Source organism: Pseudopodoces humilis, chromosome 11 (assembly GCF_049639895.1).
Source record: "Pseudopodoces humilis isolate 2021_Gansu_Grassland_sample_001 chromosome 11, ASM4963989v1, whole genome shotgun sequence".
Classification (NCBI taxonomy): Eukaryota; Metazoa; Chordata; class Aves; order Passeriformes; family Paridae; genus Pseudopodoces; species Pseudopodoces humilis.
Window position 1 is genome coordinate 4,229,824 of NC_142210.1, and position 25,121 is coordinate 4,254,944.

Genomic DNA, 25,121 nt, shown 5'->3' on the forward strand with positions numbered 1-25,121 from the left:
TCCAGTTTGTTCTGGTGATTCAGGTGATTCATAGCTGGTCTCATTTCAAACTGCACTGGGATGTGTGCAGGAGCCACAAGTGACTATTCCTCTCATCTTGGCCAGTCTAAAATAATTTATGTGCCACTTGTCCTCCAAGCTGGCCTTGCTATGAGCTCATCCATCTTTCAGGCTCTTACCTGCTCACAGCTGTCCAGCACTGCATAGCTGGGGAGAAAGCTTGAATTCACCTCTTCCTTTTTTCCACAGCTCTAGCAAACAGCTTTCCTTGGATTTAGTACCTGAACTGTAGCACTTGCACCTCCCATATATCCTTCTACAAGATAAATTATCATACTGAGAAAAAAAAAAATGCCCTGTGCCAAATGCGTAAGAGAATAATTTATTAGCAAGTCCTCTACAAACTGGTTTGAGCATGGGGGATGCATTTACTAGATCAGAAACACAGCAATTCCTTAAAAATGGGACCTGTCTGTGTCCAGGGATGGCCCTGGGCTCCACACCCACATCTTCACTCCAGGACTAGAGCTGGAACAGGAGCTTCTGCTTGGGAGAGGGAGGTTTTGACAAGGATATTTGATACTTGTGGCATACTCATTTAAAAAATGCAGAAGGGACTATGCAGGATGGAAGGGAGGAGCAGGTAACAGCAAGGACATCAGCAGCATGTTGGACCCAGAAGAATGCACAGGATCTAAACTGTAACTGCTGGTATGTCAGAGTCATCCAAGTGCAGAAGATCCAAGAAAGTGACCTTTCCCTTATTCTTTTAGACCTGTATGAAGTTTCATTTCCAGAGTTCTCCCAAAGGTTTATTCTGAACCTCCTGCATAGTTTCCTCTGCAATGGACCTGATTTCTCTGTGCAAGTCTTCAATGCTCTTTGAAGCATCCACTGTCTGTTTCCAAGACAACAAAAATACAGGATAGATAACAGAGAATACAGAAATGTGTTACTGGACACCAACAAATGAGAAAAACCTTGTTAACATCTGCTTATCCCTCCATTACTCAGTATTTACTCTTCCTGAGTAGTGAAATGAGCTAATTACACCTCTCTGCAGTTTCTGGAGTGGATTTGGGAGAAATCAATATATGTAGGAACAGACATTTAAGTAGATGTGAGGGTGGGTGAAGGGAAACAGAAGAAGCTGCTGCTGCATGTTGTTTGCTGGCAGTCTCCAGGGTGTGTGACACAGGCAGGTAAGATAGGGATTCATCTCAGGTGCAAAAAGAGCTGACCAGGTTCTCCTGGAACAGGGAAGTGCCCTCTCTGCCACATCTCACAGTGCCCTTGGCTGGTCCCCAACATGTCCCACTGAGCAGAAGTGGGAAGGGGCAGCACAGGCATGTGACAGGCAAAATTTGGGAGCTGTCACTAGACACCCCCACCTCAGGCCATGACCAGCCCATTAGAGTTAATTCCTTACCTTCCAGTTTAGGGTCTTGTCCTTCATAAGGCAATAGAAGGACTGAAGAACTTTCTCTTGGAAGGAGCTGGTCTCATAACGTTCATGTCCAAAGTTCCCTCGTTCTGCTGCTTCTTCCGGGCTTAACTGAAGGAACAGGATCAGGTCTGGCTTTGGGAGTCCAACATCAGGCTGTTTGCACCAGTCCAGGCAGAAGTTCTGTCCCAAGCAAAGACAACCGAGTTTGAGGTGAGGCACAAAGACAGGAAAGCAGCAGGTTGGCTGGAGAGTGAGATGGGAAAGGAACAGCCAAGGACAGCAGGAATTGCAACCCAAAACACTCAGCACAGGCTACAACCTGACAAGATGATATCCCAGCTTACCCTGTGGGAATTGTCCTGGTCATATGGGGATGAGCAGGTTTTGTCAGGTGTTCTGCACTTCTTGTGCCTATTTAAGTTGAAGAGGGTGAAAGCTTTTCATGCCTCTTCTGCAGATCCCATCTGAGCTCTACCAAGGTACATTCTGAGCCTCCACTCAGACATTACCACTCCAAAACTTGCTCAGTCCAAAAGAAAGCTGCTCCCAAACAGAACCACCACACAGCTGCAATGCAGATCTCTGAGTCCATGGAGGCTCATTTCCAATACTCACCTACTCAGGAATTTCAGCCCAGACACAACAGATGCAGTTTTCCAGCTTTTGGATTTTGTTGACAGGTCTGAAGACTTTCATCAGGGCTCGTGAATCCATGATATGGGTGAGACTACAGAGTCCACTTACTGCTCATCCACATCTTAAATCCCTCTAAAAGGAGCTGGCACATCTGCCCTCCAGTTTCTCTCCAGATGTTCTGTATCCTGGTAGTCTGGGTATTTTGTGGATGTATGTGCAGTGGGTTTTTTCAATCCCATGAGGCAGTAAGAGAAGCTGGAACTGCCACAACATCTTGGGTATGAGCTGTGGCAGCCAGTAGATTTTTATGTTAGGTATGGGCATCAACATCTCCCTTTCTTCTAGGAATGCTTCTTGAGTGAAAAGCATGCCAAACTCCATTCTTTTAAGAAGCAGAGGAGGTCCCTTCCAGCAGCAAAGGATGCCATCTCTGCTTCCCAATGGTTGAGCCCTGCAGGTCACCAGCTACATTCAAAGAAATGTGGACACTTATAGACACCCTTTTTCCCCCACCAGAAAGTAGCAGAACATTCCTTGCTGTGCCCATGTGGATTTGGGATCATTATTTTGGGGTGACTCAGCTCCTGTTACACATCCTGGCTCTTAATTTGGGGCTTTTGCAGACACCTGATTAGCACCTAAATGCTTCAATGCATCTGTCTCAGGGTTAAGCCCCAAGCTACACAATGTCCAGGAAAGCAGGAGGGTGGAAGAAGATGCAAGTATGAGAACCTGGGGGCCCAGGATCTCCTCAGTCCTTCCAGGAAGCAGGGAAAGGCTTGGGCAAGAATGAATGTAGGCCACAGCTGGTGCTGCAGGCATGGCTGGAGCTTCTGTGAGCACAGGATACTCTTAGAGGATTGATGGCTGCTCAGCAGGAATGGGACACATCTAAAGGAGTGGGAGAAGAGGGCCTGTGCAGAGTGGCTCAAAGGAAGACTGACAGAGCTGACTTGTTCTGAAAGCAGAGACAGGCCAAAAGACACAACTGGAAATCCAGAAATTCAGGCTAAGTGAAGAAAATCCCTTTTACTCTGAAAGTGAGCAGAGAACCCAGAAAGGAATGGATGTACATCCCTGAAGATACTCAAACCTTGGCTGGATGTAGGCTCAAGCAGCCTGCTTATGTCAGCCCTGCTGGAGGCTGGGCTTTGTGAAATCCACACGTCCCTTCTGATGTACGTGCTTCTGTTCTGCAAATGTGTGGGCCAGTAGCCTGAGCAAGTACAGAGAGTCTTTAATAAACTCCCAGAATCACTCTCCAGGGTCACACAGGTCAGCTTCCAGTCCAGCATTCTGTCCAAAGTTTTTTTTTGTCTTACAAGAAGTCAGCAAACAAGTTTCTCTGCTTGTTCTGGGGAAGGGCAGACCCATGTTAATATCTGAGCTGAAACTTCCATCCCTCATTTCCAATCCTCATTTCCCAGAAGAAGAATAGCCCCTGGGCCATTCACACCAACAGCCTCTATCTGGAGCTGTTTCCTCAAACAGAGAGGGACAGGGGCTGCTGCAGGTCTCACTCACCTCTTTGGCACTTGTGAAGGCCACTCCAGAGAAGGCGTATCTGTCAACCACAACCGTGACCCCTTGATGTAGTTTCTCTTTCATCATTGGTCTGAAACCATGTGGGAAATAAAATAATAAAGTTGCATTCCGTTATAGTGACAGAAATGAAAAGAGTTCATCTAAAACTTGCAAGTATGTTGTCATTAAGGGAGATCACTGGCAGGGACAGCTGTGATGCAGATGGCAGGTGAAGTGCTGTTTGTATTCTTCACCAGGCATTGACCAAATACCCTTCCACGACACCCAAACTCAGGGTGCCAAGCACTAGGCACTGCTCTAGACAGCTCCAGGGCTTACAGGCAAGATCACAGATGAGCTATACTGATATGGACAGCTTAGTCCTCTCCCCTTTTTACATGGTGCAGTAGATTTTGTGATACACTCTGCCACCTTTATTCATGATAGTTCTTCTTAGAGCTCACTCATCTGCCTTCTGTTCTCCCAGCTCAACTGGCACTACCACTACAGCAGAGCCAGTAAAGCTTTTCTGTAAAATGAGAACATTTTGAAATCTGTATTTCCAGGTAACAGGAAGAGCCAACACTGATTTCCTCACATTCACACACAGATTTTGTGACTAAAGCAAGCACAGCCAGTTATGGCTGAACATAGCCTGTGGCTACAGGAAAAATTTGGGCACAATTCCTTAAGCACTGTCACTCACAAGGACTGTCTGGTGAAGCAAGACATCTTCAGGGGAGAGAGTAAATTCACATTCTAAGCTGGTTCAGTCTCAGCTCCCCAATTTTTTAATCCAGTACAGCACAGGAGTTGGAAATAAGGCACTAATGATTAAAAAAAAAAACCCAAAAACAACGAACTGTAGGATCTGATCCAAGATTACAAGGGCTGAGTTACATGGGATATTGGGAAGAAACTGTTCCCTGAGAGGGTGGTTAGGCCTGGCACAAGTTGGCCAGAGAAGCTGTGGCTGCCCCATCCCTGGAAGTGTTCAAGACCAGGTTGGACGGGGCTTGGAGCAACCTGGGCTAGTGGAAGGTGTCCCTGCCCATGGCAGAGGGGTGGAACTGGCTGGGCTTTAAAGTCCCTCCTAAGCCAAACCATTCTGTGACTCTGTGAATAAGTCCAAAGCTGTAAGAGCCCTTAAGACACCATTTCCAGCCCGTTTTCCTGTCTAAACAGGATCACATTCTTGTACTTTCTGTACCCACTGCAAGCTCAAACCCCGTAGGATTCAACACAAGACATCTTTCTTTTACAACTGAACATCATCTTTACACGTGTTCCCAGCGGTTGGCAGAGAAGAGCAGGTGAATGGTGTGGTCCTCCAGGTTCTTCTCCCTCCCCAGGTAGGAGCTGATCAGCTGCCCAATCTCAGTGGTTCTGTCTGTAGGAAAGAGGGAAGATACAAAGGCTGTCCTAAATTGCTCTTCCCAGATGGGTGTCCATCTGTCTGGGGAGGTCTGTCTGTCACGGATGGGAGACTGGTCTGACCAGGGCAGGGTCTATCTGTCTGTCATGGATGGGGCGAGGTCAGTGCATCCAGGGTGGTTGTCTGTCTGTCTGTCCAACGTGAGGGGGATGTTTATTTGTCACAGGCGGGAGAAGGTCAGTCCGTAAGGGGCTGGGGATCTACCCGCCTGTGACAGGCTGGGGAGAGGCGGTCGGTCTATCCAGGACGAGAGTCTGTCTGTCCGGGATGGGTCTATCGGTCAGGGCTGGGGGCGGTCCCTCTGTCCAGACGTGGGGGTCAGCCCAGAGCTGGGGTGCTCCGCGAGAGCGTCCGGACGGCACCCAGCCGTCCCTCCCCGGGGCTCACCCCAGCCCTACCGTACCCGGGAAGCGGAGGAGGTCGGCGCGGTGCCCGGCGTCCCTCAGGGCCTCCACGAGCCGCCGGCCCTGCGTGCTCTTCCCGGCGCGGTCCACGCCCTCCAGCACGATCAGCGCCCCGCGCCGCGCCGCCATCGCCGCGTGCGCTCCGCGCCGCCGCGCCGCCCCTTCCGCCGCGCCCGCCAATCCCCGCCCGGGCCGCCCCTCATGAATATGCAGCGCGGGCGGCCCCGGCGGCCAATGGGCGGCGCGCGGGCCGTGAATACGGGATGAGGCCGCGGGCCTTGTCATGCGGGCCCGGCGGGCGGCGGGGAGCGGCGCGCGGGCCGCAAGATGGCGACTGCCATGTACCTGGAGCACTACCTGGACAGTGAGCGCGGGGCGGGGGCGGCCGAGGGGCCCGGGCGGGGGCGGCGGGATGGGGGCGGGGGCGGCGGCGGCGGCGCGGGAATTAAAACTGCGCCACGGGCAGCGTGGCGGGGTGAGGGGTGGGGGGGGTGGGTGACACTGTGATTGCGTCATCGGCCTGCGCCGGGGTACGTCACAGGTGCGCGGTGGGGAGGGGGATCGTGAGGCCATGGCGGCTGTGGGGGTCAGCAAGGCGGGGGTCCCGCTCTGCCCTCAGGTGGGCCGCTGGTGCCGGCCCAGTGCCCAGTGTCTAGGCAGGTGCTCAAGCGCTGCTGAGGTGAAAGGGCGGCTCACGGTACGTGATTCACAGGATGGGTTGTGTTGAGAAGGACGTAAAAACTCATCTCCACTTCCTGCCATGGGCAGGGACACCTTCCATTGAGAGGGCTGCTCAGAGTATTTAGTAGCATTTTTCTTGCAGGTATTGAGAATCTGCCATGCGAGCTGCAGAGGAATTTCCAGCTGATGCGGGAGCTGGATCAGAGAACAGAAGGTAGGTGCAGGTATTTTGGCAAGCAAAGCCAAGAGAGCTTGGCATGAGGGATGGGGAAAGCCCAGTGGAGGCTGGGCTTTAGAGGACGTGTCTCTCCTCTACTGCTGTTCCTTCTCTCATTCTGAGTGCTCTTCAGTGTTTATTTCTTTCCTGTGAGAATACAGCTCACATCGCAGGGCTTGATTTTGTTTCCAGTTTAAATTCATAGCTCTGTGATCATTGTACTCAGTGGCCACTTGGGCGGCCTTCCTTCCACGTATTTTCCATATCTAACAAGTTCTAGATTTCTGTGGGCCTTGCAGGACAATTTTTTCCTTTTTGAAGTCTTTGTTGGTGTCTGGCTGCACATTAGTTATTTTCATTTTGCACCATCAGAATAGTAGGTGTGCAACAAATAAAATGTTCTGCATGTGGGAAGAGAGGCTGAAACTTGCGAATCTATGGGTTCGGTTTGTGATCTTAACTGTGAATTACCTGTAAGTTAACTTCTGAATTAGCTGTGGAACGCTTGAGAAAGCAGAATCACACCACAAGTGTCAAAGAGTGAACACCTTTAACTTAACTGGTTTTGTTTTTTAAAAAGGAAAATGCATTAAGGAATTGAGGGGAGAGAAAGAGCTGTCAGGAGGGGTCTCTTTGATTGGTTGGCATTTAAGGAAAAAAAGTGAGGAACACCCACGGAACTGATGGCTCTTAAGAGAGGCTGCTGGGAGTTTCTTCTCTGCCTGAGACCTGGCCTATAGCTGGCCAGTTCTGAGAATTGACAGTACTTTTGACCACTGAAAAGTGAGATTACCTTAGTGAATATCACCTTTTAAACCTAACCCCAGGAGTTTCTGTCTGTCCTTCTTTCCGGCCTTGAAAGGTAACAGAGCTTTACTGCAGCTGCTCGTCCTTCCCTCCCGCTCCCGGCCTGGAGGGAGGGGGCTGAGCTGGACTCCAGTGGCTCCCAGGTGGGGAATGGAGGCTGCAGGGGCTCAGCCCCAGGCTGGGCCAGGCTGTGCTGGCTTCTCCCAGGAAGCCTCCAGGTCCTGAACCAGCAGGGTGGCCAAAGCTCTTCCCAGGGGGCCCCTGATGGAACCATCTGCTCCTTCTCTGCCTCTGCTGGGCTGAGAGAGACAGACACCTGAAATCCAACACCATGAATACCTGCTGTGGCTTGGGCCAGATTTAAACCCTCTCACTACCCAGATGAGACCTACAGATTTAATCCCTTTCCAGAGAGAGGGAAGTGAGAGTGATCAACATGTAAAGAGACAACATAAACCATCAAAGTCAGTAAAAGAAGGAGTCAAGCCTCAAATGGAAAGAGAATGAGGAGATGCTTTAATAAGCTGAAATATTCTTTAGGTAAGGCTATGGAGATGGACAATAATGTTCTGAAAAACTCCTTTAATTCATGAAAGAGTATTTTGGGGGCAATGAAGTATTTCAAAGTGTAGATCTGAGCAAAGGTATCCATTGATGAAGCTGAGCAGTTGGTGGAGTAGCTGTGATCTCATGAGATGCTGGAACAGAGAGAGAAGTGAGAGTTGATGGAAGACCCTTGGCCCCCAGGGAGAAAAGGAGAAAACCTCTGTTCGCAGAGATGCTCACACAGACAGATGAAGAGAACCTTTGCCTTTGAATAACTCATCCTTAAAATGACACCCCTTGAGTTCATGGGCCATGAACACACCTCAGAGTGGTGTGAAAATGGGAGGAGGGTATGATGGCAGAGATTTTTAAAAAAAACCAACAAAACAAACTGTGCCATCAGGGGAATGAAAATCTATGAGATAACTGTTTTCTTGTGGAGAACTCTCCATGGAATGACAAGAGAGAACTCCTCTCTCTACAAAGACTGATGAAAAGACTGTTGTGTAGTTGGGACTCCTTTAACCACCAGTTTTGTCTCTGTGTTGTCAGTTGGGCAAGGGAAAAGGTGGGGTGGGGAGAAGAGGTTTCTGGAGGTTTTATTCTGGTTTCTTATTCTTGTAGTTCTGTTAATAAACTTTCTTCATTCCTTTTAAGTTTTAAGCCTGTTTTAACCTTCTCCTAATCAATATCTCACAGCAAGAAATGAGTATGTTTTCTGGTGATTTTTAGCTAGTGCTTTAAAACCCCCACATTATTTTGTGTGTTGGTGAGGAAACTAAATTGGCAAATTTAAACTACTACAGTCTCCTAAGTGGAAACAGAAAAACAAGAATACCTGCTTTTTTTTCAGACAAGAAAGCAGAGATCGACAGCCTGGCAGCAGCATACATTGAGTCTGTGAAGAACATGTTGCCTGAGGAGAGAGTGGAGCACCTGAGGAAGATCCAGAGTGCCTACAGCAAGTGTAAAGAGTACAGTGATGACAAAGTGCAGCTGGCCATGCAGACCTATGAGATGGTGAGCCATGAGCCATGGAAGAACAGGCATCATCTGGAATGGTGCATGTGGAGATGCTTCACAGTGTCAGCTTTCCCTGACTTTTTTTTTTTTTTTTTCTTAAATTTCTTGTCAAAACAAATTATTAGTCCTCATGCTTCTGTTTCTCACTGTTGCCTCCCCAAAAAGCTTTCTCCTTAGGTACCAGGTTTCCATTTTGCTGAAAAATTAGTGAGTTTATCCCCCTTGGGGGTGGCTTTATCAGTAGTAACTTGTTTGCTGTGTGATAATTTGTGCCAGCAAATTTACCTCACTGCCTCCTCCCCAGCAGCTCTCTGTCACTGATAATTTCTTTGGGGCACACTTAGTTGAAAGCAAAATTTTTTTTTAAGCCAACTGCTGTACTATGTTGTGGAGGAACAGCAGGAATTCTGCTCTGTTGCCTTTTATTTGACATCAAAATTTCCTCAATGGACCTTGGGAGAAAATCCTGTTTCTTAAGATGCAGCTTTCCACTTTTTTTTTTTTTTTCCTGTCCCTGTCCCTTGAATAATTCTAATTTTCTCATGTTTTACCCCATGGTTAAAAGTTGAGTGAGGGGAATCCTTTTGACTGTACTAAGTGTTTGTTGTCCAGCGTGCAGAGATGCTTTGGGTTTTGCTATAGCTGCAGTAGATATTTGATTGCCATCAAACACTGTAAAAAAGGAAATTATGTGCCAGGAATATCGATGCCCTAGATAACTAGTGGACCCATTTAATGACAAAGTATTGCTGCAGCACAGCTGGGGGTTGGTGGCTTAAAATCCCTGTTCTGAAAATCACTTCATGGCAGCCAGGGTAGTACAAGGTACTTAGTTAATGTGTTACTTGATATTGAGGATAGTCAGCCTCTGTATTTATTGTTAAAATTATTTCATTCACATGACATTGGAGTACCAGGGGAAGAACCCTAACTGCTCTACTCGACACATTTCAAGGACTATCTTTGAATTTTGGAAATTTCAGGGATAAAACAGTTATTTTTAGTATCTCTCATCTTGTTTTGTTCTGAAACTCATTAGTCTGAGTTGCTTTGACTCTCCTTTATGTTGCCTCCCTTTTCCTTCCTTTCTGCATTCTTATGGAGGGACTGGGTTCTTGTGCTTTTGCCTCCCTTGTTCCCTTTGTGTGTGCCATTTCCCTTTTCCCAGCCTGTACCCCTTCCCTGCCTTGCTCTGCAGTACCACACTGTTCATGCTGATAACAGACAAGTTTTAGCCCTTCCTGTTTTCATTTGGGGCTCTTTTTTTGTGTGTTTCTTTCTAATTCAGTTTGTGGTTTCCTCTTGGTGCAGGTGGATAAGCACATCCGCCGGCTGGATGCAGACTTGGCACGGTTTGAAGCTGATCTCAAAGATAAACTGGAAGGCAGCAACTTTGAAACCCCTGGATCCCGAAGCCTGAAAAGTGGGTTAATTTTACACAGTTGAGAGCCTTTTCCAGCACTTAGAATATCAAGCCAGGAAGGCTGAGATGTAAAATAGGCTGTTGTTTCTGGAGGAAGGAAAGAAGTGTGCCATTCTCTGTTTTTAGTGCTCTTCAAAATGTTTACCATGGGCAAGAGATGAAAAATGTGGTGCTGGGATCAAACTTACTGTCACTACTGTTTCACAGATCATCCTGAGGTTGTTAGTGGTTCTGAGGAGGGTGCTGTGCCAAAACTGCACTGGTGTAACAGTCTTAGTTTCAGGAAAAACTAGGAATTAAAAGAAGATAACCAGTTTCTCTTATGTATACTGAAATATTGTGTGATCACAGTGACATTTGAATGTGGATTCAGCAGCACAGCACAGCTTTATGCCTTTGAACAATGAAATAAGGTGTAAGAGCAAGGAGATGGAGATGAAAGTTATGTTAGTTATTGAGTAATCTATTAACTGTGTTTAAAAATAGACTGAGATTAAAAAAAAAAATACTGCAAGCCTAATCAAGTGTGATGCTGTTTATGACCTGTGCTATTGCCAAAGCTGCAAACACGAGAGTTTGGTCCTCAGTTGTTATCAATTTGGTGTATTTGTGGATTAAAAATGCATTTCAGCCAGCATATTCAATTACATATGAGATAGGGATTTCAGGACAGTAACTGCATCAAAAGAACAACAGCTGGGGAATTTTCTGCTGCTCAGGCTGAAATGATGGGGTTGTTTTTCCTTTCTAGAGGGACGAAGTCAGAAAGACAAAAGGAGCTCTCGTGGTCGAGGCAGGAGAACATCTGAAGAAGATACACCAAAGAAAAAGAAGCTCAAAGGAGGGTAAGGCAGAGCCAGGCACAACTCCAGGGCCTTGGGCTTGACACTTCATGAATTTTCCACAGGCTCATATTACCCTATTTATGACTCATGTCCGGATGGCGAGCAGTGTTAAGAGTGTTCTGGTCTTACTCCATTTCATTAATGTTCTGCTTAGGACAGGCCAGCATTGTTAATTAACTCTGTGGAAGCTCAGCATGCTTGGAACACTCTGACTGGAAGGACAAGATCAGCCTCCCTGTTGCTGTTGGCAAGCTGGGAGAAAATAGCTTTGATTTTTCTCAAAGGGCTATTTTTAACAGTTGCTTGCAGTCTTGATGGTAAAAGAAACTCACTTGCCCATCAGGACAGAAACTGATGTGCTGCTGTTCTAGAAGTCTTTGAAAATTTTGGGGGTTGTTTTCAAAGGGTTGTATCCTAGGTGACCTTGAATAATCTGATCTGGTTTTGAGAGGGAAGGAGGAAAGCATGTCCCCTCGCTGAGATGGGATTTATATTAAAGGGGCTCAGTTTATTCTGATATTTTCAGTTGGCTAAATGGAGGGGCAGGTAACTAAAAGTGGACTGCTGTGGACTGCTACTGGCATGTCAGCACATCCCTGTCAGGGTAAGAGGGTTCACTCATGCCTGACAATGAGAAAAAATGTATATTGAAACAGGCTGGGGAAAAACCCCAAACAGGATATTCTACCCTCCAGGGTTATTCTACCCACAGTCAGGAATGATCTGTATGATCATTTAGTTACTTTGTTCATGTCATCTGTAAATCCCTTTCTTGATCATTTCTGGCCATACTGTGTTTGATCCAAACTACCTTATGATTTTAATTACTGGATTGTGGTAATGTAACACAAACTCTAAAACAGGGTCAGTGTGGTTTAGGGAAGATACTGTAAAACACTGATTTTCCCAAGTAGATTTAGATCTTGGAAACACCAAATCCCAGCATGGTTTGGGTTTGGAGTGACCTTAAAGACCATCCCATTCCAGCCCTTGCAGTGGGCAGGGACACCTTCCACTAGCCTGGGTTGTTCCAAGACTGGCCATAAACACTTCAGGGTGGGGGAGCCACAGCTTTTCCAGGCAACCTGTGCCAGGGCCTTCCTACCCCCACAGGGAAGAATTCCTTCCCAGTATCCCATCTAACCCTGCCCTCTGGCAGTGGGAAGCCATGCCCTTTTAACACAGTGTTGTCTGCAGCTGACAAGTGTATTGTCCTGACTCTGTCCTTGCCCACAGGTCTGAGTTTGCTGATACCATCCTGTCAGTGCATCCCTCAGATGTCCTGGATATGCCGGTGGATCCCAATGAGCCCACCTACTGCCTGTGTCACCAGGTGTCCTATGGGGAGATGATTGGCTGTGACAACCCAGATGTAAGCACTTGAGAGATTATTGATTTTTCAGATGTTTGTTGCCTCCCAACGCTGTACAATCCAAGGAGGGGGTCCTTGCTCAGTTAGCTCATACCAAATGATGGGAACGTTTGTGAACCACTAAGAATGTCCTCTGTGTGTTTTTCCTTTCTCTTTTGCAGTGTCCAATTGAGTGGTTCCACTTTGCGTGTGTGGACCTGACCACCAAACCAAAAGGGAAATGGTGAGTGTGGCAACATTCAGTTTTGGGATTTTTATCAGGCTGCAGTTTGCCTCAACAAGAATTAAAACCCTGTTGTGACCCTGACAGAGGAGTTTTGCTCCTCTCATCAGAGAGTTTGCATCCTCTCTGATTGGGGGTTATGTTTTAGGGTAGAAGATACAACACAAACCTTCTTGTTAAAATCCACTTCCACAGAAGTCTTAGGTGGGAGCAGAACTGCCTGATAAACAGAGCAGGTTTTGACCTGAGGCTTGTGTAAACATGGACATGTTACATCTGAGGTTTGCTCTGTTGTCAGTAGTTGTAGCTGTGCTTAAAACAGAGACAGGTACCTCTCTGTTTCACTTCTGGAGGTAAATTTTGAAGGCTTCTCAGGGTTTTACTATGTGCTTATCTTGGAAAGGATCTTGGGCTTGTTATTTTTATCTAATGGACTATTTTAATCAAATTAACAAATGACTTGTCAGAAACAGGCTTATTTGTGCACAGATATTAAAAGCAGTTCTCAGGCTCCGTGCTGTTAATTTCAGGGGCTAATTACTGCCTCTTTTTTCCTACAGGTTTTGTCCTCGTTGTGTTCAGGAAAGAAAGAAAAAGAAGTAAGGAGTAGAGAGGGATACACTGCCTAGGCAAGAAGAATTTAATATATTCCTTCATTCATGTTGCAATATTTCCTTTGATTATTTTTTGTTAATCTATCCTCCATCTTTTTCCGGTATGATATTTAATTATCCAGTGGCCAGTTGAAATTCCTGTTCTTTCCTAAGACTTTGGGAGGGAGTCCAAAATCCCTTTGCCACAGAGATTCTATTGATGTTAGTCTTGCACAATGATACTGAGGGAGGGTGTTGCCTTTTCTGGCTGTTTCCATTTCCCTGCAGATACTTTTAAGTACATCACTGTGAAGATGAAACCTACAGTATTCTTGGAGAGAGAGAGAGAAGGTCAGATTTATTCACAAAATAAGATGAAGGCCTGAATTGTTAGCTGTGATTGCCTGTGTGGCACATGGGTAAATCAGGAAATCGGGTTTTAGGGAAAGGCACCATGAAGACACTGTTTGTTCCCATGATGGTGTGGCTCTGCTGTTGAAGAAGGCCATTCAGAAATGTTCTAACGTAACTTCTTGTCTTTTTTTTTAATGGGCCACAAATTCTTGACTTCTCTAGCTGCCTTTCAGATGATGAATGTGAATCCTTGCATTAGCACAGTGTCAGTGGCTGCAGCAGAAGGGAGAGAGGAAATCAGGAGCTGGAAAGCAAAAGTCTGTTTTTTCCTTCTGGAGAGATAACAGTGGATGCAGAAGTTGAGGGAAGAGCAAAGTCTTGCCTTTGTATCTGTCTTCTGCATCATAAAGCTTACCTGCCTTCAAGGAAAGATGTAGTGGGGAAAGGTGTTCCAGGTTTCCATCCTGCTGGTGGAAGAAGGAAAAAAAAGCCCCAAAGTCATGAACTTTGCTGGCTCTGGTCCCTAGTGGGTGTTGGTGGCAGCTCTGTGCAGGGCTGTGTGCTGCTTTCCAATACCAGTGTGCAGGAGCTCTTGGTACAGACTGCTGGAAAGGCATAAAGAAACTCCCAGATAAACTTTTCTTCTGCTGAATAAACAGCACAGAAGATTAAAAACACTTCTACTCAGATTCTGGCACCTGCTTTCAAAAGAAAAATGGCTTTTCCTGTTACACTGAGCCTCTTACTCATGTTTTGCAATGAAGGAAAGTAGAACACAGCTCCTGCCACCTCTCCTTCCCTTTGTGGGGCTTTGTGCCTGCTGCTGACACAGAAGAAACCTCTCAATTGTGATGCAGCTTTTCTGTGAACATTGATTTATGGCAGGGAAAAAGGATGGATTTTAGGAAAAAATCCCTGTATTCAGGGTCCTGTAATTTCCAGTGTGATGTTGCAAGTGTCTTTACTTCATTGCATCACTGGGAGTTGAAGTTCCCATAGTTCTGTGCATGAAAATGCACATTTGTCATTGCTGCCACAGAATGGCACATGGACAGCAGGCAGGGATATTAAAGCCAGAGTGCTGGATGGAAGGAGGAGGAGCAGCACACAAACCTGGAGTAGAGCAAACCCTCTTCTCTTCTTCTTCCTGCCTCTTCATGAGAGCAAATTTGTGATACCTCATGAGCCAGCCTGGCATCCAGTCCCCAGAGGGTGAGAGCTGCTCCTCCTTCACCCACTGCACTGGTCTGAGCTGGAGCGTTGCTGTGTCCTGACAACCCATGTTGATGCTGTTCCAGGTTTTGTTTTCCCCTTCTACCCAATGGTTTTGTAGACAACTTTTCTTCCTGTTGTTCCTAAGGCTTTGTTAGTACTGGTATTTGATTTGAAACAATCTCAAATTTCCACTCTGGTGATCTTGCTGGAAACATGCCTTGAGGGAAGAGAGCAGGTCTGGGTGAGCCAGTGTGGAGCTGACTTCCCTCAGCTCCAAAATTCTGGTCAGGTAGGATAACAAAACACACTTTTAGAAGTACTTTTGGGGCTTTGAAGAGCGTTTTCCACTTGAACCAGCAAAGCAAAAAGGAAAACAAGCTCTGGAAGGTCCTCAAAAGGAAGGATAATTTGCTAGGAATGATGAATAGTGTGGGGTGCAACAGTCTCCTCTTCTTTACAACGTCTGTGATGTGTACAGCATCTGAGATCTGATACCAGCAATAAACTCTCCCACTGGGAACATGCCAGTTCAGGGCTTGGATGGGCTCAGGAGCATCTCCTGCCCTCTTACACCTGGTCATAGAGACTTTTTACAAATCTGTAGACAGAAATACCAGCAGCCTTCATTTTTGCATACTAAAGGATTTAAATCTTCTGACTTTTGAATGTACAGTGTTAAATGTTTCCTGGAGAGGGGTGATCCCTTAAGGAATGCCCTACTAAACATTGCCCAAAAGCCCTGCCAGGGGCCCAGCTTTACTGCAGCTCATCCAAACTGGTGGTCGAAACCAACTTTCACCCTTTTACCGAAACAAGGGGGGGGGGGGGGAGAAAAAAAACAAAATTAAGGAATGTAAAGTTAAAAAAAAAATATATATAAGAAATGTATATCTGTATTTTTGGATCTTGGAGATGTTGGATTATATTATAAATAAAGTATTTTTGGGAATAAATGTGTGAGGATGATGGGGGGGGGGTGCGGTGCTGTTGCAACCTCCGGCCGCCAGGGGGCGCTGGCGCTTTGGGGTGAGGCGCGTCCCCGGCGCTTCCAGGCCCCGGAGCGTCCTTGGCAGCTCCCGTTTTTTACCGGGATAATCCCGAATTCCCCGCGGTCACCCACGCTGCGAAGGGTGCCCGGTGCCGCGGTGGGAGCAGCGGTGCGCCTCCCCTCAGTGCTGAGCTCTCACCACGCTCGCGGGAAGGGGGGCAGCAGAGAAGGCCGCGGTTTTTCCCATGGCTTCTACGGTGCTGTGGCGCCGCGGGCCCGCCTGGCTGAGGAGCTGGAGCCGGGAGTCCCCGGCAGTGCCCCGGGCCCGGGGCTCCGCCGGCTGCCGGGAGGTGGTGCCGACCTGTGAGCGCTACGCGGTTCGGCGGCTGCCCTTCGCACGGCTGGAGGACGGCGATGTGGCCTTCTTCGAGCGCCTCATGCCCGGCAGGGTCGTCACCGGCGAGGAGGAGGTGAAGGCGTTTAATGTGGACTGGCTGAAGTCGGTGCGAGGTAAACGAGCTGCTTGATGTGCTCTGTTGGTGAAACCTCCTTCTTGCTTCTGTTTATTACCGGGCCAACGAGATTGCCAAAGGAAATCTTATTTTTATTTATGGCGGATCACATCTGTACAAACCGTAGAGTTAGAAGGGACCCGTGAGGATCATCGAGTCGAATTCCTGGCCCTGTACAGACACCCCAACAATCCCACCTTGTGCCTGAGAGCATTGTCCAAATGTTCCTGGAGCTCTGGCAGCTTCGGGGCTGTGTCCATTCCCTGGGGAGCCTGGGCAGAGCCCGACCGCCCTCTGGAGGAAGAATCTTCCCGTGATATCCAGCCTAACCCTTTCCTGACGCAGCTCCAGCTGTCCCTCGGGTCACCAGAGACCGGATGAGTGCCTGCCCATCCAAAATGAGTTTTTCTCATAAAATTATTCCTTTAAGAATTAACAAATACCTGGTAAACTTACAGGCTTTCATAAAAAAAAAAAATCGAAACCCTCTAACTTAATAATTAATTTTTTTCCTGAGACAAGTTAATTCAGCTAACAGTTTTGATTGAACTTCAGAAAAGAATATGAAAGCTTTTGAAAGCCTTGACTGCAGCCTTCCAGTACCTTAAAGGGGCTTATAGAAAGGAGGGAGAGAGACTTTTATATGGGCCTGGAGTGACAGGACAAGGGGAAATGGCTGCACACCGCCAGAGGGCAGGGATAAATGGGATATTGGGAAGAAATTGTTCCCTGTGAGGAAGGTGAGGCCCTGGCATAGGTTGGCCAGAGAAGCTGTGGCTGCCCCATCCCTGGAAGTGCCCAAGGACAGGCTGGACAGGGCTTGGAGCAACCTGGGATAGTGGAAGGTGTCCCTGCCCATGGTTTTAGGTCCCTCCCAACCCAAATCATCCTGTAATTCTAAATCATGCACTGTGAATTCTATGTTGCTTCTGTCAAAAGTTTTGTGAGAATTCAAACCATTTCCCATTGCCCCCAGTGGCAGCCATGTCTACCTATACATGCAAAGTTTTTGCAGGGCTTAAAGAGAAAGGCTGCTATTGAAATGTTTGTTGTCAGAGTGGTTGAGGTACTTAACAGTGGAGGGAGCATTGTTATTTCCCACCTCATGCTTTCCCACCTGTTTCTTTCTGACCTCTGCAGAGCCACAGCCTTCCTTGAGAGTCCCTTGCTTTCATTGCAGGCTGCAGCCAGCTGGTACTGAAGCCACAGACTACAGCAGAGGTGTCTCAGGTTCTCAGGTAACGTGCACCTTTTCTGCTGGGCTTGGTGCTGAGGAGACTTGGGTCAAGTCAGGGGTGATCCAGTGTGTGAAGGGCAGTTGTAGGTGTTTAGACACCAATTCCTTAAGTATTGGCGTTGCTGAGGCAGTTTTCTTCATGACTTCTGTTCTGATAAACAGCTAGAATTAGGTATTGTACAGGTGCTCAGGAAAGAGAAGTTTTGTGAAAGATTCAGGAGGGTCTGTTTGAAAAGGTAAAGAAGGTTAAGGCAGAACTGGGCAGTTTGGGGATCTGTTTTATCCACACTGGTGTGGTTGGGCAGTGGTGTGTCAGATTACTGTTTGGCTGAGGAGCTGAAAGCTGCAGGAACATGCTCCTAGCTCTGTTAAAACAGGGGTGCAGAGCACAGGAAAGGCAGGCAGGGCTCCTGGAGGAGCTCTGAGGCTCTGTGCCATCCCTTGCCCAGGAGCTGCTGTGCTGCTCAGAGAGGATGTGGTGGGTGGTGCTTGGCAAGGATGTGGCAGGTGGAGCAGCTGAGGCACAGGTGCACATTTTATTTCCTACAGGGCATTAATTTCTTGGGAGGAGGAGGGCAGTCATGTCTGAAACCACTGCCAGAGGCTGGCTGTCAGAGCCCACTAAGGAGCCCAAGCTGTTAACACAGACTGCTGCAGAAACAGCTTCTGTAGAAACATAAGCAGTGCTTTGCAGACAGATGATGTGTGCCAGATGTGTAGATACACATGGGGCTAACCCCAGGTGTTGGTTCTTTGCTCAGCACTGGACTGAGTTCAGACAGGAGTTGCACTTTCTCACTTTGTCATTGAAATTGTCTCTTTCCACCAATTCAGTCTTTCGGTGAAATGCTGCTTAGTTTTAAGGAGCACTGTCACAACAGTCGACATTCATGTAGAGGTGAATCTTCTCTGACAGACTGATTATGGCTTTTAAATGCATAAAAATTCAGAACCCTTTTTCTTTCCAGGTACTGCCATGAGAAGAACCTGGCAGTGAACCCTCAGGGGGGGAACACAGGCCTTGTTGGGGGCAGCGTTCCTGTCTTTGACGAGATCATTCTCTCCACTGCTCTTATGAACAGGATCATCAGCTTTGACAAGGTGTCTGGTAAATATTCCAGGGATGTGAAGCACAGAAATGAGCCCCAGACCTCAAAACAGGCATTTTCCTGGGAACAAATAGCAGCAGGATCAGCAGGGTTCAGCTCAGCAGCATCATAAGGAGGTTTGTGTGGGTTTGGGGGGTTAGGGGTCAGGCTGATATGAGTATCTCTGTTCAGAGAGGGAGCACAACAGAGAGACAGAGACACAATGTGATTGTGTTTTACCAGTCCAGAGTTGTGGATGACAAGATATTGAGGCAATAGCAAAGCTCCCTGGGGCTTGAAGAGAGGGCAGTTCCCTGGAGCATGCACAGAGTTGTGCATTTAAGCTGAATCTCAGAAAGTTTTGAAGGAAGAGATGGTTGCATCTGCTCATACTGCTCCTGCTTCTTGAGGAGGCACCTTCTTCTCAGCCATCAGCTTTTAGCAGGGTTTTTGTGTTCCAGGAATCCTTGTGTGCCAAGCAGGCTGTGTGTTGGAAAGGCTCAATGAGTACTTGGAGGAGCAGGGGTTTGTCATGCCACTCGACCTGGGAGCCAAAGGCAGCTGTCACATCGGGGGGAACGTGGCCACCAATGCTGGAGGCTTGCGGCTCTTGCGATACGGCTCTCTGCGAGGGACGGTGCTGGGCCTGGAAGTGGTAAGGCGAGTACCTGGCAGTCCCCTTCTCTGTTTAGTCTTCTGCAGCTTAATGCTTCCTGTTCTTCTAACTATCCAGTGCACAGCTAAATTCCTTTCCAGGCTTCCACTCTTACCTTTTCCTTGTTGGGCTCTTTTGAGAAGGGTCAACATGTCTTAATGTGTTGTAGCATGTTATTGCTGCTGCTGTTTCCAGCGTCCTGGCTTCCAGTGCTTGCTGACAGAGGTGGTGTTAGGTGGTTTCCTAATCCAGACAAGTAAAAAGAAGGTAGGGAGAGGTCGGGGGATCCCAGGTTATCTGCATGGAGTTGGTTCCTCTGAGCAATGGGTCTCTGGAGCACTCTGGCAAATCCATCCTGCATTACTCTCTTCTGGTGGCTGCTCACTCGGATTTTAATAGAATTGTTGGATCACAAACTGGTTTGTGTTGGACAGGACTTTAAAGATTATCTTAAGGTTTCAAACCCACGCCGTAACAAGCTGTCTGCTTTGGGTTCATTTGGCTACTGGCTGTGTCCTAGAGTCTCTGCTGTTCCTCAGTTGCTCCTGTCCTACAGGCAAGTGCCTTGGGATGTAAAGGCTAGATTAGGAGTTCTGAAAGTTTTCATGGCTGGGGACAAAATTTGTGCAGGGAACAAAAGCATGGCTTGGTTCTACTGTGTAGGCTGAGAAAGGAGAGCATTTCTCTCAGGTCAGTTTGTCTGTAATGTCAAAATAGCCTTTAATAACCTGTCTTGGAGATGCTCAGCCTTAAATTAAGGCTCAAGTGGCAGAAGGTTTTCTTCAATCCTGCTTAACTGTTCACTGTTTCACACAGCTTTCCTTGTTTCTGCTGGATAGTGGGAGCTAGGGTTGCAGAGAATGGCTGGTCTTCTCCACCATTAGTAAGAAAAGCAGAGCGAACTGTGTCTTCTGTTATTACTTGTCCTGATTGAAGGAGAGAAATAGGAGGGAAATACCTACTCTATCCTACTCAGGTAGGATATAGAGCAAGAAATTAATTGGGAATGGAGGAGCAATGTGGGGATGGGCTGCAGCTGTGTTAAAGTGACACTTCCCATCATTGGTCATAGGCAAGTTCATGCCAGCAGATTCCTACCCAGGTGCTCTGACTGGGTCCCTGTGTTCCCACAGGTGCTGGCTGATGGCTCAGCTCTGGACTGTCTGACCTCTCTGCGCAAAGATAACACGGGCTATGACCTGAAGCAGCTCTTCATCGGATCTGAGGGGACCTTGGGAGTTATCACTGCTGTCTCCATTCTCTGTCCTCAGAAGCCTAAGGCTGTGAATGTGGCATTCCTAGGTAGAAGCTGATATTAATGATTTCACACCTGAATTCAGAGGCTGGGAATAGGAATAGAGATGCTTGCACTGGACTTCCAGCATCAGCTGGTGTCTGGGAAATAGCATATGCCTCTATGCTAAAATACCTGTGCAGATATTTAATATCTGTTGGAATACCTGCAAGGGCAGGTTGTTCTGTAAGGAAAGTGGAGCCAGGAGCTTAGCAGGGTGAGGAGGCAGGCAGGACAGTCCCCTCACTGGTGATGGAGGGCTTGGTCTGACAGGCTCAAGAGATGAGCAGGGCAAGAGTATGGCAGTAGGCAGAGGCAGCCACCATCCAGGACTCAGGTGAGTGACAAGGTGATGAGGCAAGACTGAGAAATCACATCTGCAGGTCAGGCTCTGGATCAGCAGAGTATGTGGCCAGGCACAGCTGCTTAAAAGCTGCTTCTGGGTGTCCCTCAGCAGGTCCAGAGTTGTTTGTGCGGAACCTTCACTGAGAGTTTTTTACTTCTCAGAAAACTTCAAAGTGTGTGGGGTGGTGTCTGTTTTTGGTCCTGATTCCTCTCTGTTCTGTGTGAAGGGTGTCAGAGTTTTGCCAAGGTTCTGGAAACATTCACAACCTGCAGAGCCATGCTGGGCGAGATCCTGTCTGCCTACGAGTTCATGGATGAGAAGTGCATGGAATTGGTTGAGAGGCATCTCAAGCTGTCCTGCCCAGTGACAGGTACTAGTGGTATTCACACTGTAGAAAGGGGCACTGTACTGCTTGGGGATTTTTAGACTACTTTTAAACACTTCTAAGAAGTGACTCATTTTAAAAGTTGACTCACTGACTTTTAAAAGGCTGGTGATTGTGTGGGCATCTGTCATGATTTTTCTATCTAGTATATCCATTTCAAACACCTTTTATCTTTAAAGATGAGACTTTTTAATTGTATTTGTCCTCACAAAACTGTTAGCTTTCTGGAAAGTGGTTGCTTAATAAAAGATCTAGCATGTCAGTGAAGTGCCCTACAGATAAAAGACTGCCCTCTCTGGCACCAGAGAGGTGGGCACATAACATGCTGGGAAAGCTCCAAAACCTGCCCTGAATTCCTCTGTTTTGCCCCAGGGCATCTACTTACTTTGTTCTCCCTCATTCTCAGGCAGCCCTTTTTATGTTTTAATTGAAACTTCGGGCTCCAACTCAACTCACGATGAAGAAAAATTGAACAACTTCCTAGAACAGGCCATGGCTTCAGGTTTGGTCACAGATGGAACTGTGGCAACGGATGATAAGAAAGTAAAGGCAAGTCAGTGTTTCCTCTTCCAGAAATGTCTTTGATGTGGATTTGTATTTTATATAGGGAAGTGTTCAGACTCGTGTTTGGTGTATGCATGGAACACAAGAGCAACTTTGTTTATGTGGATTTCTGTGATCCTTGATTGCTCAGGAGCTGTGGAGCCTGCGGGAGAGAATCACCGAGGCCCTCACTCACGAGGGTTACGTGTACAAGTACGACATCTCTCTGCCCGTGGGAAAGCTCTATGACCTCGTGACTGATATGAGGGCTCGGCTGGGCCACAGTGCCAAAAGTGTGGTGGGCTATGGCCACTTGGGTAAGTGGGGGTGCTGGGAAAGGAGGTGATGGCCCTTCTTTGCTGCAGGTGAGAGGCTTAAATTGAGGGCTGTAGAAGAGGAGGGTACGTCAGGATCTTTGTCTTTGAATTTCACTGCTTTCAGACTGTTTTCCATATACTGATGTCATGTTGCTGGCCAGTGAGCCATGGAACTGGTCACCTGTATTTTCTTGCTGTGTACTTTCTGTTTAAATATGTAATTTGTTCAATTTGGTTGATGTACTTAGACACATTTGGCAGATAACCACTTTCTTGTCCAAAGTGATTAATCCTACTGGAAATCAGTTTTTTGTGAGCCATTAACCCTCCAACAGGGAGTGATGATGATAGATGCACAGAAAGGCTGATAGATTTGTCAGCATACTGGGAAACTAATCTGGTTTTACAAGCAGGTAGATTGGTCGTTTAGCAGAGCTGTTTTGTTACATAAACAAATCCCATGGAACTGCTCTTGAGCACACTTGATTAGGGATCATTTGAAAGACACGCTGCATAACAAAAGCTCCCTGTTGGTAACTCTTTGAGGACTAAGCTGTGTGCTGTAAGGGTTGCTACAATGCAGGAGGAGGATGAGTAAGTTGTATTTATCTTAGTGTATTTTGTCTGTCGGAGTACCCAGCAACTCTGTGCCTAATCAAATACTGTCACACACACTGTCAAAAGGAGAAATTGTTCTGCTGCTTTGTTTCTACTGACACGGTGCCAAAGCACATTTAGAGCATTGCACAAACATAATAGGGAGAGAAAAAGTGATGAAGGGCCATGTTAGAATCTAATGATCATTATGAAATGCCATTGGGGAAGTCTTCCTCGTTGCACACGGTGGTGGCACAATTATTAATGCAGCACAATGGGAATTTTAAAATCACAAAAGTCGGAGTTTGAAAGTAGCTTAACTCAGAACCCTTCCTCAAATAGTGCCCTGGGAGCATGGAAAAGCAAAGATCCTATCTGAATTATTTGTGTACAGAGACGTTGATGTTTGTAGGACAGTGCACTTTTCCTTTTTACACAGTTTACAGACTAACAAAGGCCATTGTTCTCAAACATCGTGGAGGAGCCAGGAATGAGTATCCATTGCAGGGCCACCAGTTTTTTCTCCCAGACCCACCTGCGCAATGTTTTCTTCCAGGAGATGGGAACTTGCACTTGAACATCACGGCGGAGTCCTACAGCCATTCCCTGCTGGATGCAATCGAGCCCTTTGTGTATGAGTGGACTGCAGGATGCAGTGGGAGCATCAGTGCAGAGCATGGGCTGGGCTTCAAGAAGAAGCAGTTCATTCAGTACAGCAAACCACAGCAGGCAGTGGTGCTCATGCAGCAGTTCAAAGCCATGCTGGACCCCAAAGGGATCCTCAACCCCTACAAGACACTGCCCTCAGCTCCCAAGAGGAGCCCGTGCTGAGGAGCCAGCAGAGCAGGGCAGCTCCAGCTCCGTACCTGCACCTGAGCAAGAAACACACTGGATCAACAAGCACGTGGAGTGCTCCATGTTTGATTTTGTTAGTGGGATGGAACAAGTAAAGGAATACAGTTGCTCTTTTTGGGGGTGGTTGCTCTTTTTGGGGGGTGCCTTCTCTTGCTGAAGAACACACTGCTGGGTTTCCTACTTGGTCTGAACACTGAAACAAAACACAGAGATACTGAATGTGTATGAGTATTCCAACTCTCTCTTCCCTTTGGTTTGCTGTGATTTATTAGTGACAGCAGTCAAGGGAGGATGGCTGTGCAAGTGGAGCATCAGAGACACAGGAGAACCTGTGGATGCAAGTCTTCCAAGTGAAGGTGTTCTTCCTTGCTTCTTTTATCTAATACACTTATCTCAAAGCCCACAACAGCATCTGGTTATGGCCTCTTTAGTGATGCCAGCTCCAGGCTGTCCCAAATAAGCATCAGTGTTGTCCCATGTACAGATTTTCAGTGCTGGAAGGACTGGCCAGAGAAGAGAGGGTTCTGGATTTTATCAACTGGAGGAGAAATACCAGCAGCCAGGCTGAGGGAGGAGATCCCAGCCCTCCTATCTGGCCAGGGGCAGGCTCTAGGCATGCCAGTATTTCCTGCTTCCTTGACTTCCTGTCCTTCACAGCAAATCATTATTTGCTCTCACAGAGAGGTGTAAAATGACCCTCCCAACATGGCTGGATAATATTTGGGATACCCTGGAGTGATAATCCAAAAGGATGGGGCTTGGAGCAGCCTGGTCTAGTGGAATGTATCCGTGCCCATAGCACAGAAGTGGAACAAGGTGGGCTTTAAGGTCCCTTCCAACCCAAACCATTCTGTGACTCTACATTGGGAGTGCTGTGGAGTCTCTGGAGGGACAAGAGGCCTTGCAGAGGGATCTGCACAGATGCACCACTGGGCAGTGCCAGTGGCACAGAATCACTGAGTGCTGAATTCTGTGCCCAGGGTGGAGCAGCACCGAGCACGAGTGCAAGCTGGGAGAGGAGCGGCCGGGGAGCCCTGCTGGAAGGATCTGGGGGTGCTGGTTGGCAGCAGCTCAGTGGGAACCATCACCAGGAAGGCAAATGGCATCCTGGGGGCACCCAACACAGCGTGGCCAGCGGGGTGGGAGAGAGGAGGGTCTGGCTGTGCTCAGCCCCGGGGCAGCCTCACCCATAGCACTCCAGCATTAGAGGTGATGGGAAGGTGCTGGAGCGTGTCCAGAAGAGGAAAACCACGCTGGTGCTGGGGCTGGAAAGTGACCTGGGAGGAGGCTGAGGGCTCTGGGTTTGTCTGGGTTGGAGAGAAGGAGGCTGAGGTACAACCTTAGCCCCCTCTGCAGCTTCCTGAGGAGGGGGCATGGAAAGGGAAATGCTGATCTCATGGGAATGCTGAACCCAAAGCAGGGCCAGGGGAGGCTCAGGCTGGGCATTAGGAAGTGTTTCTTTGCAGAGCATATAATCAAATACTGCACCAGGCTTCCTGGAGAGGTGGTTGATGCCCCAGACTGTCAGTGCTTAAGAGGCATTTGAACAATGGTGTAAG

At 47.7% G+C, this 25,121-nt stretch overlaps 3 protein-coding genes across 4 annotated transcripts; 2 read left to right on the forward strand and 1 right to left on the reverse strand.

The window, feature by feature from the left end:
* Positions 1-366: 366 nt before the first annotated feature.
* On the reverse strand, positions 367-5,600 carry DTYMK (deoxythymidylate kinase). Its single transcript, XM_005529504.3, has 5 exons — positions 5,446-5,600; positions 4,889-4,997; positions 3,608-3,698; positions 1,430-1,627; positions 367-898 (listed from the first exon to the last, which is right to left on the reverse strand). Exons 1-5 carry the CDS (start codon positions 5,573-5,575, stop codon positions 788-790), a joined length of 639 nt encoding a protein of 212 aa, XP_005529561.1. The 5' UTR covers positions 5,576-5,600; the 3' UTR covers positions 367-787.
* A 63-nt stretch (positions 5,601-5,663) lies between these two features.
* ING5 (inhibitor of growth family member 5) lies at positions 5,664-15,698 on the forward strand. 2 transcript variants are annotated; one of them, XM_005529506.3, is made up of 8 exons: positions 5,664-5,810; positions 6,270-6,341; positions 8,551-8,717; positions 10,032-10,143; positions 10,895-10,988; positions 12,225-12,360; positions 12,522-12,583; positions 13,144-15,698. In XM_005529506.3, exons 1-8 carry the CDS (start codon positions 5,774-5,776, stop codon positions 13,184-13,186), a joined length of 723 nt encoding a protein of 240 aa, XP_005529563.1. In that variant the 5' UTR covers positions 5,664-5,773; the 3' UTR covers positions 13,187-15,698. The 2 variants fall into 2 exon arrangements, with proteins under 2 accessions (XP_005529563.1, XP_014113824.1); XM_014258349.2 differs by lacking the exon at positions 5,664-5,810 and adding an exon at positions 6,015-6,143.
* Positions 15,699-15,781: 83 nt separating this feature from the next.
* On the forward strand, positions 15,782-23,675 carry D2HGDH (D-2-hydroxyglutarate dehydrogenase). The gene is made up of 9 exons (XM_005529585.3): positions 15,782-16,243; positions 17,426-17,483; positions 18,451-18,590; positions 19,032-19,225; positions 20,359-20,527; positions 21,092-21,235; positions 21,657-21,799; positions 21,945-22,110; positions 23,264-23,675. Exons 1-9 carry the CDS (start codon positions 15,979-15,981, stop codon positions 23,536-23,538), a joined length of 1,554 nt encoding a protein of 517 aa, XP_005529642.2. The 5' UTR covers positions 15,782-15,978; the 3' UTR covers positions 23,539-23,675.
* The last annotated feature ends 1,446 nt before the right edge of the window (positions 23,676-25,121 follow it).

Bases quoted from the DNA above. Each gene is read 5' to 3' on its own strand.
- ING5 (XM_005529506.3), top strand. From the start codon at position 5,774: ATGGCGACTGCCATGTACCTGGAGCACTACCTGGACA. The intron at 6,342-8,550 runs GTAGGTGCAGGT...CTTTTTTTTCAG, and splicing joins GCTGGATCAGAGAACAGAAG to ACAAGAAAGCAGAGATCGAC. The intron at 10,989-12,224 runs GTAAGGCAGAGC...CCTTGCCCACAG, and splicing joins AAAAAGAAGCTCAAAGGAGG to GTCTGAGTTTGCTGATACCA.
- DTYMK (XM_005529504.3), bottom strand. From the start codon at position 5,575: ATGGCGGCGCGGCGCGGGGCGCTGATCGTGCTGGAGGGCGTGGACCGC. The intron at 3,699-4,888 runs GTAAAGATGATG...ACATGGTTTCAG, and splicing joins GCCAACCGCTGGGAACACGT to ACCAATGATGAAAGAGAAAC. The intron at 899-1,429 runs GTAAGGAATTAA...TCTTGGAAACAG, and splicing joins ACAAGACCCTAAACTGGAAG to ACAGTGGATGCTTCAAAGAG.
- D2HGDH (XM_005529585.3), top strand. From the start codon at position 15,979: ATGGCTTCTACGGTGCTGTGGCGCCGCGGGCCCGCCTGGCTGAGGAGC. The intron at 16,244-17,425 runs GTAAACGAGCTG...CTTTCATTGCAG, and splicing joins CTGGCTGAAGTCGGTGCGAG to GCTGCAGCCAGCTGGTACTG. The intron at 21,236-21,656 runs GTACTAGTGGTA...CCTCATTCTCAG, and splicing joins GCTGTCCTGCCCAGTGACAG to GCAGCCCTTTTTATGTTTTA.